The sequence below is a fragment of the Labrus mixtus genome, chromosome 16 (assembly GCF_963584025.1).
Source record: "Labrus mixtus chromosome 16, fLabMix1.1, whole genome shotgun sequence".
Classification (NCBI taxonomy): Eukaryota; Metazoa; Chordata; class Actinopteri; order Labriformes; family Labridae; genus Labrus; species Labrus mixtus.
The window spans coordinates 5,338,550-5,350,863 of NC_083627.1; the positions used below are offsets into that span (position 1 = coordinate 5,338,550).

General features: G+C 42.4%; 2 protein-coding genes across 5 annotated transcripts in view; one reads left to right on the forward strand and one right to left on the reverse strand.

Moving 5' to 3' along the window:
- Positions 1-2,101, forward strand: part of atp9b (ATPase phospholipid transporting 9B) — a 43,074-nt gene extending 40,973 nt beyond the window's left edge. For all 3 annotated transcript variants that reach the window (XM_061060244.1, XM_061060245.1, XM_061060246.1), the window contains one exon: positions 271-2,101. In XM_061060244.1, coding sequence (XP_060916227.1) covers positions 271-407 — 137 coding nt within the window. In that variant the 3' untranslated portion in view covers positions 408-2,101. The remainder of the gene's footprint in view (positions 1-270) is intronic.
- LOC132990650 (uncharacterized) overlaps positions 1-12,314 on the reverse strand; it is a 270,244-nt gene that overhangs the window by 178,833 nt on the left and 79,097 nt on the right. The window lies entirely within an intron of this gene.

Below are 12,314 nucleotides of genomic sequence, written 5' to 3' on the forward strand. Positions count from 1 at the left end.
TATTTGTGTCATTGCATCGTACGGTTTGAAGTTCATGATGTCACATTATTCATATTCTCCAAAATGTTTGAAACAGCAGATTTTGGACGCAGGTTCTCTGCTGTTCATGTCGCTTTAATCTCTCGTTACAAGCGACGTCATCTCTTGCACGACTTCTCTTGAATGCTCCCTCTCCTTTTTCAAAATCACTACCAGATTTGAAGACGTGTTCAGTGAAGCTGTTTTTTTTCTCTCTCTCTCTCTCTCTCTCTCTCCTCTTTGCTCTCCCAGACTTGTCCTTCATCACGACTTGGCCTTTCCTGTGGAAGGTGTCGGCCATCACGTTGGTCAGCTGTCTTCCTCTCTACATAATCAAATACCTGAAGCGAAAGTTTTCCCCGCCGAGCTACTCCAAACTCTCCTCGTGAGCTCGAACTTCGGATTACCTGGTTTGTTTTTTTGTAGCTTTCGCTGAGCTTTCGCTATTTGCAGCACACTTTTTTTGTAACTCACTGACCTTCTGGGACGGCGGGGTCGAGGAACCACTGGAACAATCAAAAAAAAAATAAAGGATGAGGAAAATGTCAAAACTAAAACCTTGGATTATGTCACACTGACACGTGGGATAACTTGGAAAAAAAACAGAGCACATAAATTAAGACTATAAAAGGATGCATTCAGTCGGACATGTGGGGGGGGGGGAGGGGGGGAGATGATGTCTGCACTTGATGGTCTGAATGAAACACTGGACCCCCCTCCGCTGTGAGGGGTCAATCTGCCTTCTCTGGTTTTAAACCGCTTCAAACGTCATTTTGTACTCTTCTGATGCATTACTTTCAATGTTCAACTTTTTATATGTTGACTTTTTTTAAGTGTTATTTTTTATCCTGGGTATTAAGTACAGCTGCCGGCCTGCATCTGTGAACAGTGTTGAGTTGCTTTAACGGGAGACGGGGGGAGTGATCCTATATTTTAATGTTTTCCTACGTTCCTGTAAATAAAGCCTTCACATGCAGCATTGATTCCCTCTGCTGTCAGAGTTAAATCAAGAGAAACACGCGTTACAATAAAAAAACATGAACGATGGCGGGTCGTGAAGAAAATGCTGGAACTCGCTTCAAACTGACTTTCTTTCTCCATTTGCTGCTCAAATTTCTATCCGTCATCTTAATCGTATAAAACCAGCACTCCATAGCGACGTCACAGCATCCGTCGGCCTTCATCACTCTGCATACTTTTATGAAGTCTGTCTCGTGGCCAGCAGTCCTCCACATCAGGACCGCGGCGGCTCAGTTTGTGCCTCATCATGATGTTTGTTTTAAATGTGCTGAAGCTGCGTCGTCACAACATCGTTTGTTCAACAATCGGAGGTTTCTGTGAGCGTTTTGTTTTTGTCACCTCCTCGGCCAGGTGTGGACATCTTGGCTCTTGAATCCTGCTGCTTTCTCTCCCCTGATTTCTCTGATGGTAAGAGTACTTTAAGAGTCACAAGAAGAAGGACCCTGATGTGTATTTTTAGGTCTTTATTGACTGTATGACTCCCCTGGGCCTCCCTGTGACTCATGGCGTGGAGTGGACGTTGACATTCAGATCTTTTCCTTTAAAGGAGGAATGAGTTTTATCATTCACTCCGTGCTCTGTGAGTGTTGAGTCTGTTTTAAGCACAGTGATGAGAGGAAGGTAAAGTGATCTTTAAAGTGGACAATGAAGGAAACAGAAAAGAGTTTAGAAACTTTTTTTTTAGTTTTTAGTCGGTTCACCGTTTATTTTGCTGAATCATAATTGAGTTGAACTCAGGTGAATCATTCCTAAACACAGCTGTGTTGTTTAGTCACACATTGGGACCAGAGCTGTAAAATGTAGCTACACGATCAGAGATCTGAAAATAGGTGGAGGTAATGATTTGAGACTTTAGGGTTCAAATGTTCTAATGCAGAGAAAATCCAAATGTTGATTCCTGTGTTTAGCGTCGGGATCTTTGTTCTGTGTGTGTTTGATGTCGTTACAACTTTTCCTTTCTGTGAACTTTGCTTTCCGTGTCCAACACTGCGATTTCTAACAATGTCTGTTATTTATAATATTGTTATTGTTTGATGAATAATAAAAGGAACCTCAGATGCCATTGACTTACTTTGTCTCGTACTACCACTCTACATTTCTATCAGTCTGTCTTTATGTTTTTTTATTTATTGTGTAGTTTATTATTTGGCCACTAGGTGGAGCCAGACACCAAACCCTTGTTAGGAGACGTTTCATTTATTTATTTAGGATCCCCACAATCTATGGGAACAACAACTATTCTTCCTGGGGTCGCTATAATAAAAAAAAATAAGTCAAAACATTTAAGACACTGAATAATATCAGTCACTCCGGATGTCACTCCGGACTCTTGCATGTCACTCCGGACTCTCTCTCTCCCTCCCTGATTTCCGGCTCTGTCCACTGTCCCATCTCTAAATAAAGGCACAAAAAGCCCCAAAATAAATCTTAAGTACAAACTGTTCGCCGCAATCGATGGTTAAAACAGGAGTTCACTTAGATTAGAAAACTTTATTAATCCCCAGAGAAGAAACTCAACGACCACTTGGTCAATATTCACACAAAAAAAAAACAATATAGATGATACACAGAAAGTAAATACACAACAAACACCATTGAGACCATTTGAGAAATCATTTACAGCCATGAGGAAAAGTCAGAACTAAGTGCAAGTTTCTGCAGTTTGTTCGAGTGTCCGCTTGAGGCTGGCTGCAGAAACACAGGAAGTCACATACACACCCATTAAAAAAAAAAAAGCCTGTTTTTCCTACTGAAATTAACATGTTTACATCCTGGTACAAAAAACGATATCAGTGATTAGCTCATGTCTCAATCGGCTCACACTGTACGGGAGGTGAATTATTTCATAACTCGTTTTATTTGATTTTGTGAAGGATAAGGTTAGTCACCTGATTGACAGACGGACGCCTGTTTGTCAAGAGGCTTAAAACCCGCCTCGGCTCTCAGCCTCTCGTTAGGTTGAGACAGGATTTCCAGCATGGCGACCGCCATCGATGGGACTCCAAAGCGCCCTGCAGTAACTGATAGGTGACGTCAATCAGGCGTCACACGTTCATATTTACAGTCTACGTTCTGAACACAACAGAACTTATTTTCATGGGAAAAAGAAACACTTGCCCACCAAAAGGTCGTCTAAATCTTCCACAAACGATGATTTAAAACATGTGCTGAAGCAGATTTTAACTATTCTATGCGTATGTAAAGAGAGCTAAATATATGAAACAGTTTTGAAACATGTATTTAGCGCTGATTGTGCTTTCACATGTGCACACTGCAGGAGAAACCAGAGCGCATACAGTAAAGAAAGATAAGTTCTGCTGTGTAATCAAAGGCAGTTCCAGCAGACGGACAATGTGTTATCAATTTTGTCCTGAAGAGGAGGAAGTAGTCTGAGGAGGAGGGCGACACAGTGATGGATGTGATGGTCTGATGGCTTTTACATGTTAAGAACTTTCATCTGCTGGTTTTCACTTTAAAGCTGCACGGAGGGGGACCCCGTGTTTCAGCAGACATCATGTTGAACTGTCCCTGCAGTGTGTTTGCGGCTTGTTTTCCAAACCAGCTTCCCGTGATGTGCTGCATGAGGAGCTGTGATGGAGCGGCTAATGTTCATACGACTAATGATTTATAGCCCGGACGGAGAACAGGCCGTCTTTGTTGGACTCCTCTTCTTCTTTTATGTCTATTAATTGAATTGATGGTGACTTGATGAAACAGCGGAGGCTCTGAGTCTTCTCCGTGTGCAATACAAAATATATTAAGAGAAAACCAGATGATTAGAATTAATGGACTCTCTTATTGATTCCCTTTCAAGTGGTATAAAAAATACTTTCGCCTAGCCTATAAAAAAAATTAATCTTTGTTAAATGTTACATTAGTGAGGCCTGAAGTTGCTCACGATAGATAAGAAAAGATAAAGTGTATCGATCCCACATTTGGAGAAAGTCATTTCTTCCAGCAGCTAAAAAGCATCTGTTTACATCTGTTAGTCCGATCACTGGAAACTTATATCTACTCTTTTATATTTTGTATTTTTAAGTTTAAGCTTTAAGTTGTATTTAAATTGACACTTTATATTTAGGTTAATATGTTTCGTCTACTTGCACTGTTGTTAATTTACTGCTCTGTGTGCCTTTGAATTGCCCCCCCCCCCCCCCCCCCCCAATCTCCAAAAGAACAAAATACACAAAACATCGCAGCACAAACAACAACATCACAGCAATGTAATGACAACACCAAATAACATATTTTTTTTATTTTTTTTGTCTCTTTTCTTTTGCCTGCATGGCATGAGAAAAAATCTGATACACAGTTTGAGATTATTTTATGTGCAAGAATAATAATAATAAGTGCAATAAATAAATGAATGTTGAAGAATCCATATTAGCTAAAGCTGTTTGCAACAAAAAGCTTCTCTTTTTTTTTTTAGCACTAAATTGGCACAAACAAACTTCAGGGTGGCTGATGGTTAGCTTGAGTTTCATCTCACACATGCTGGGTGTGAAAGCATCGCTTGCTTATATAAAATACTTTTCATGATTGCCATAAATTCTAACTTTTACGAGGTGTTTATTGAGAATGCTTATATTGTGATAACGATCACATTTTTAATTTGTTGTGCAGCCCGAGCACTCAGGCACTTCAGCGTCCTCTGAATAAAGTTTCTTGAGACAATGGAGAACTAGACGCAGAAACTAAAGCTAAGGCAGCGATCGTGAAGGTCTGTGTTTAGTTATCCTGCTGGCACTTGTTTTTAATCAGCTTAATCTCATCCTTGTTTCCTTCTTTTCCATTGGATCTTCTCATATTCTAACACGTTTGTTTCACCTGTAGACATTTATCTACAACGTCTTTGCTGGTTTGGCTGTAGTAACAAGTCCAACATTATACACACAAGTGAGTTGGAGAGCTGGTCTCAGCGTCTCTGGTGGGCCAACAACTGCTGGGTGATTGGAAACACGTGATTCATAGAGAGCAGTGTGTGATTTCTCCCCATAATGTCGCCACAAACACCCAACCTCCTTAACGCTGAAAATGCATAAACGCTTTCAACTGTGGGCCAAAAGCTCAAAGTAACTGAGAAGCTTTTGATTCCAGTCTAAACCCCTCGAGATAATGACTTTAAAGATTATATTTTATAACTTTTCTTTTAGCAGAAGAAGCCAAACATTGTGTTTATTCATGCTCCAGACTGAGATTTAAAGTCAGTCATAACCACCGCTCTGATATCTGAGCGCTGTTTGTTTTTGTCTCTCCTTACAGCACTTTGACAGTCAAATGTGTTTACATACATCGAGAGTGCACACTTTATGTAAAACCTCCGCAGACCTTCACTGCACCGCACACCGCTCTGAGCTTTCAGCCGTCTGCAGGAGAAGCTGCTGCATCAGCTGCTCGCTCAGATTGGACTCTGAAGTGTGGAGCTGCTGCAGAGACAAAAGTTAGCAAACTAACTTTCACATCAGATAGTCAGCTGTATAAAATAAAAACTGTATAGACTTTATTCTAAGCCCTGCATGATGATGTGCCTCTTTAAAAAACACTTCTTGTCTAAACTCAATTTGAGCCGTGAGTGCACACAACACTTACGCTGCAGAAATCTCAGATGCATGGAACATTAAGTGTCAAATAAGTGTTTTTTTTTTTTTTCAATATTGCTGCTTTTTATATACGCAGGAGTAAGACCTGCCATTATGCCATTATGCTATCTTGTTACCCAGCAGCTAAGTGGCTTATGTAGTCTTATTCCATGTGACTGAGCTTGTTATAAAATTCCACAGCTCCCGGTTTAAAGACAGAAACAACAACCATCAGAGGTAAAGTTACAGGGATGATGTTCCCTCGCTGGCTGGATGACGAGGCCGTCTCTCATCCAAAGGGTCCAGTTGGTGAAAATATTTCCAACATCTTTAATATACATAAACAATATATATTCACATTTTAATATCAGCAAGGCTACTTACAAACTACGAGTACTCTTGACAACCTTTAAACTTTGTGTTCTTTTGTCGTGTTGAATTTAAGAGCAGAGTGACTGTTAGTGACGTGAAGTCTGTTGTTGAGTAGGGCGTTCCTGAAAATGACAAAATCACTCTGATGAGAGGTTTATGTTTACTTTTCACAGCTCAGATCTGTGCAGCGGATTGTTGTCTATACCTAATTACAAACAGACTCTTTGAAGGCCACATCCTACTTAAAAAAAAAAAGTTTAAATAAGTCTCAGAACTCCCCAAAACATGTGTGAAGTTTCTTAGTCTAAATCCACTCTGATCCTGTATTTGATCATGCCTATAAACCCCTCTATTTCAGCCCTGCTCAGAACAGGCTGTTTCTGTGTCTGTACCTTTAAATATGTAAATGAGCTGTGTCTGACCACGCCCCCCTCTCTGGAAGGGCTTGGGTGTACTCTGTCTTTCTCGCTCCATGCCCTATTGTTTACGGTGAGAAGGCAGACTCAGAGGGCAGAACAAACACCTAGCTGTGAGAGTGTCACCCACCTGGGGGAGGGGCTACTGCCCTTTGTGATGTCACGAAGGGAAAATCTCCAAACAGCCTTTTTGAGCACACATTTTCTGAAAAGTGGAGCAGGCAAAAGACAGAGAGGATGGACTTTTCTCATCATTGGGGGGTTTGTAGACGGACTAGAGACACATATTAGAGTTAGAGAAACATGGTAAAATGTTTTCTGCATATGTGACCTTTAACTACCAACAATGATGACTTTATCCCGTGCTATTTTGTCCCTTTAGTGTCTCCCTGTAGTCACACTGCTGTGTCACCACATCAGAAATCCTCAGTGTAAATATGCAGGCTGCAGGAAGGTTTTTTTGTCCTCACAAAAGCATATTTCTGTTCATGCACTTGATTAGTCTTTCCATTTTTTGGTCAGATTCACAATGAATATATTTCTCTTTCTGACGAAGTGAGGAAACATGTTGAAAGGTGAAATTAATATGTTTTTCACTTTACTCTGAGGGGTCTGTTAAAACCAGCAAAACAAACTTTAAACAAACTGTGTTGGTTCAAACTTCCTCATGTCTTCAGATGGTTCACAGATTGATCTTTGTGTACCACAGCAACAAACTGGTCTATGGCAACCACCCTCCTCTGTTGTTACACTCGCTCCAGGCTTGGCTTATGCCAGACGACCTCTGACACATGGAGTCTGAGCAGCCTGACCAACAGCTGAGAGAGAGAGAGAGAGAGAGAGAGAGTAAAAAGAGCGGAGAGCCTCTGGGTGCTGACGCTCAGTGTTGTGCTCCAGCTTTAGAAAACTGAACCTCCCAGCCTCCTCCTGCAAACTCCTCCCTCTGCTGTTACCGAGCAACGGGCCTTCACAACAGGAAACAGAGCAGGGGATTCCGTCAGAGCGGCCGAGAAAAAAGGAGAACATTGACGGGAGACAGGAAGTCTGACTGTAAGGGCGAGCAGGGAGGGTGGAGGGGTGTGTGATGCTGTGAGGGGGTCAACAGTCGTCTGACCGGCTGAATTGCAACAACAGATCCTCAAAACAGGCAATTTGAAAGGTGAAAAAGACAGATATGTTACTTAAACGGACTGTAATGTTCAAACAGGGTTCATCAATACCAGAGACACTATAAAGATATGAGTACAAAAAACAGCAGTGAAAGAAAAAGACTGGTAAAAAAATATTAAATTCATCAACCCCTCTGTCTCTGTCAGAGTGTATATAACATGGACAGAGTCTCAGTGACGTCGCCCATTGGTTCTGAAAAAGTGTTTTGAAGCCTGACAATGACGGACCCCATGTTTTGAAACACTGTCTCCACCTAACTTGTGATTAGTGTTTGGACTAACGCGTTACTGTAATGTCTAAATGCGGTTACTATAACATATCTATTCAGGGGCGACTCTATAGTCTGTTGGGGTCTTGGGCAAAAATCAAATGGGGGGCCCTCCAACCCCTCGACCTCCAACCAGTGTTCAGCAGGGCAACGAGACTGATTGCTGTCAAACGGGGCCCCCTTAGGGAGGCTTCCTACCGTCATTGCAGAATTTGCACATTTTTGACCGCTGCTTTGAGGCCCCCTAATGTTAGTTATTTCCAGATTCAATGACACCCTTACAATAACTGACATATAAACGCATGTGTTACTTGTTACTTTTATGTGAAACAGACGACAACAACACAAGATTCCGGTGTTTTGACATCGTTTCGGCGGGCGAGGTTATGCTAACGTCTGAGCGGTAGCATCTTGGGAGAAAGAACGTTGCACGCTGTAAACAAACGCAGACAAGTGATCGTTCAGCCGTGAGCTTTCTGTCTTTGAAATACCAAAATTGATTTCCTCTGCTCGAGCTAAAAGACAAGAATGTAGCAGTGAGTTGTCGTCTATGTGAAGCAAAGGAATAGTAGTTTGGTAAATTTGCACTTGTAGTCCGAGTAATATTTGTAGTCCACTAGCGTTACTGCGGGCGGCAGGAAAAGCATTTGTGCGAAGAGCAAAAGAGACGGACATCATCACTTAGGCAATCACAAAACTCTTTTGGCTTTATACTGATCTCTATAAACACACACATTTGATTTATGCTGCAAAAAAAAATCAGTTTTAGACATCGCCTCCAGAAACAGTATTTTTCATTACAACTCTGCTAGATGCAACATTTCTGCCGATGAAAACTCAACACTTCAGATCCCAATCAGTGAAAAGAGGCAGCATCATTCATGTCTGTTCCATCCTAACCAAATGTATTTGTTTAATCTCAGCTCTCACTGTCGTTATTCTGATGTCTTGTGTTTCTAAAGGTCACGCTGCGCAGCTCAAAAAGTTTGTTTTATAGATGTTTCGCTTGCCAGTAAAGGTTGATTGCTTCACGTCTCCTGTAGCCAGATTTCTGGTCACAGTCCTGACTCAACTTGTGGCCACAGAGACTCTTTTTTTATGTGTTATTATTCTTCATCAAGAAACACTTTATAAAATAGCGATTCAGAGTGCACATATGGTTAGAGGGGTGTGTGAGCAGACACAGAAACACAAAGAGCTACAGTAATATCGTTTTTTTTAATTTTTTTTTCAGTTTCCTTCCAATCCATTTTTCCAAAACAAACAGGTGATTCAGCAGTGGGAAAGGCAGCGTTTTGGGCCCGCTTGTTTCTCAGTTTATGAATAACTTAAAACGCGGTCCAATGTTCCTTCGTGTTTTTGTTCAGACACAAATAAATCCAGACGCTGGATTTTGAGGGTTAGAAATGTGGAAAGAAAAGCGAGTTGAGGTCTTTTCCACCTCGCTGCGGCCAAACCACGTCATACCGAGCAGAGTATTCACCAGATTTGGCGCTGGTCACATAAGGGATGGTAGACCTGAAAAAAAAAAAAAAAAAATGTGTGGGTTTGTGAAAAGTGAGAGCAACCCCCTAAATCTGATACATGACCACTCCTAGAGTTTTAAAATGATGATGTTCAAGACAACAATAAGGGAATGCTGGGCAACTCTCCAGGCAGCGAGGATCTCAGAGAGACGAGGGGTCAGGAATGAATTTCCAGGACACAAGATGATCTACAGCCGGACTAAATTAAGCACTCTGATTGTGCCACTCTAAAGATTGCAACATAAAGGATGCAGTGTATGTTGCTTTGCGTTTGTGCTGTTGTAAACTCCCTCGACCATTTTCAATGAAGGGACTGAAACGTTCCTTTTGTCAGGATGCGACATCTTTGTAACGGCAAAAAACACATTTTCACATGTAAACCATCTAAAATCGTTTAACTTAATAGAAGCACATTGGCAATCACGATGAGCTGAAAAGTGTGCCGTGGGGTTTTGTTAACTTGTTTCCTGGGAACGGGATGTTCCTATTGGATTAAAGGAACAGCAGCGAGCCAGTTTCCCTGTGTAACTGGCCCTAAACTCTCAGTAATGAAGGAGAAAGTCAGCCTTTGTTTGGCTTTTCAAAGTGCTTTTAAGGTTAAACTCATTACTTTGCTTCGCTGATGATAATGTCTTCTCTAGGGGTGTGACAGTACACTGTGAAAGTACACTGTGACATGGTTACAAACAAACTGTGAAACACGGCTTTTATGGCCTGGTTTGAACCTCATGATATCTTCAGAAATTAAATGATTTGATTGACAAACATTTTTAAAGGTGCTCTGGCAGCTCGCTGGCTAATTGTATATTTATATTAAAAGGGCCTTTTGCACCGACAGCGGCCACAACCTCCTTCTGACCAGCGCTCATTGTTGCTAGGTTACGAAAGTTAACTTCTACTTCCCTTGGTAATGCCTCCTAGGTGTGTTTTAGATAGCTAAGTGTGCCTCATATTTACTTTAACTCAAGGAACTATCACCATGAAAACAATGTAAAGGAGCTAATGTCCTGACATTAGCAGCAACTCTACACCCGGAAATTAGCGTCTCCTCCGCCATTGTTGTTGACAAAGCTGATGTTAAAAGTCCCGCCCCTTCTTGATCTTGATTGGTGGAGGCAGTGTGAGCCGATGTGTGGGAAATATTCGAACTACAGGTTGCATAGACATGAAGGCAAAAGTGATCATCACAGCGTCGGACTCTGTTTCTTCATCCATCACTTCTGCATCGTTCTTTTTACATCATGTCTTGCCTCCTCAGATCCCCGGCCCGCTCTTCTCCGACAGGGTTAATCTCCCGCTGTGAGGTGCATGCGTTAACAGGATAACTCAGGTAGAATACAGGGGAAGTCTGCACGTTATATTTCAGGAGAGCATCTGCCAAAAAAGTCATATTCATGGATTCAACAGACTCATTTAATTGCTTCCCTGGAAACAACTGCTCATCTGATCTGTGACTTTATCGCTACATCGCCAATGAAACTTCAAAAAACGACTTCAGTTTTAAATAAACTCAGAGTTTTGAGTTTCTGGCTCGAGCAGTCTGAGCAGCTTGTTGATATCAAAGCGAGTCTACGTGCTCACTCTGCTGCGTCTACATTATCAACTCAGGATGCCGGTGTTGTTTCTCATTATCTGCTGTGCTCTTCCTTCACTTGTGGCTCTCACTCTATCCGGTCTGTGGCCGGCCTGTTGCTAAGGTGTCCGCTAACCAACAGCAGGCCCCGTCTTGGAAAAACTACGAGTCCCAGCACTGGCCTGACGTAGAACGGTCCACGAGTCAATCAGCAGCAGAGCTATTTATTAACTGCAGACGGGTGGAAGTGTTTACTGCAGCACATGTTTCAGTTACATGTAACTTTGGAGTGGCAACACCGCCCCCCCCCCCCCCCCCCCCCCCTCTCTCTCTCTCTCAGTCCCATGAGAGCTTTCCATGAGGTCAAAGAAAGTAGCGGGGTTCTTCAAATGATTGGACCGCCGCAGAGCCACGTCCCCATGATGAAACGGACGGCTAGGGTTTCACAAGTGCCGTCACTCCCTCGCATACTCGGCAGGAGAGCGCGCTCTGCCAAAATAACGGCCCAACGGGCGAGGAGGGAATATTACTTTGGATTCAGGGGGCATGCATACCATCTTGTTGCACAAAAAGAGTTGATTACTAAAACAGTTCCTCTGCAAGCAACCAATCACTGATATCTAAGAGAGGGGAGGGGAAGATATCTTTGTGCAGTTTGATACTTGAAGGGAACAGAGAGGAGTTATTTCCTCGATGCAGCGATTAGAAAGACGCACACTCCAAAAGATTTCATGCAAGAAAACTTATGAAAAGAGAGCTTTTTCTAAGTTTGATTATTTGGGCCATTTTTGCTTTTACTGGATAAGACAGCTGAAGAGAGACAGGAAATGTTGGGAAGAGAGAGAGAGGAATGACATGCAGCAAAGGGCCGAGGTTAGGTTCAAACCCACAGACGCTGTGGCGAGGATTAGACGACAAACCAAATGTTTTGATATGAACGTTTGTTCATGTATTTCAAGTCCATAATCAGGATATCAACAAACAAGAATCAGTTTAATCCAATGCAAACCCAACAAACATAAAACAGATAAACTCAAACCTGACTCACTGTCACAGTTCGGCTCACCTGCTCTGCACTTTTCCACTTTGCCTGCCGGCCACGCCCACCTCAGCTCAGCTCACCTGTGCACACACAGCTGCTCGTCATCAGTAATCATAAGGCAGTGTTCAAGCTTCTCCTGCTCACTCAAAGTTTGCCAGATCATTCTTTGTCATTGACGCAGGCCTTTCCAGCACTCCTCCTTGGACTGATTCCCTGTTGCTGACCCTTCCTGCTTTTTTTGTAATGGTGGAAATGACATCAGCCCCTCTGTCCCTGACCACGAGTTCTGCCTCTGTACCCTTGTTTCTGTCGACTTCTCCCCTTGGCTT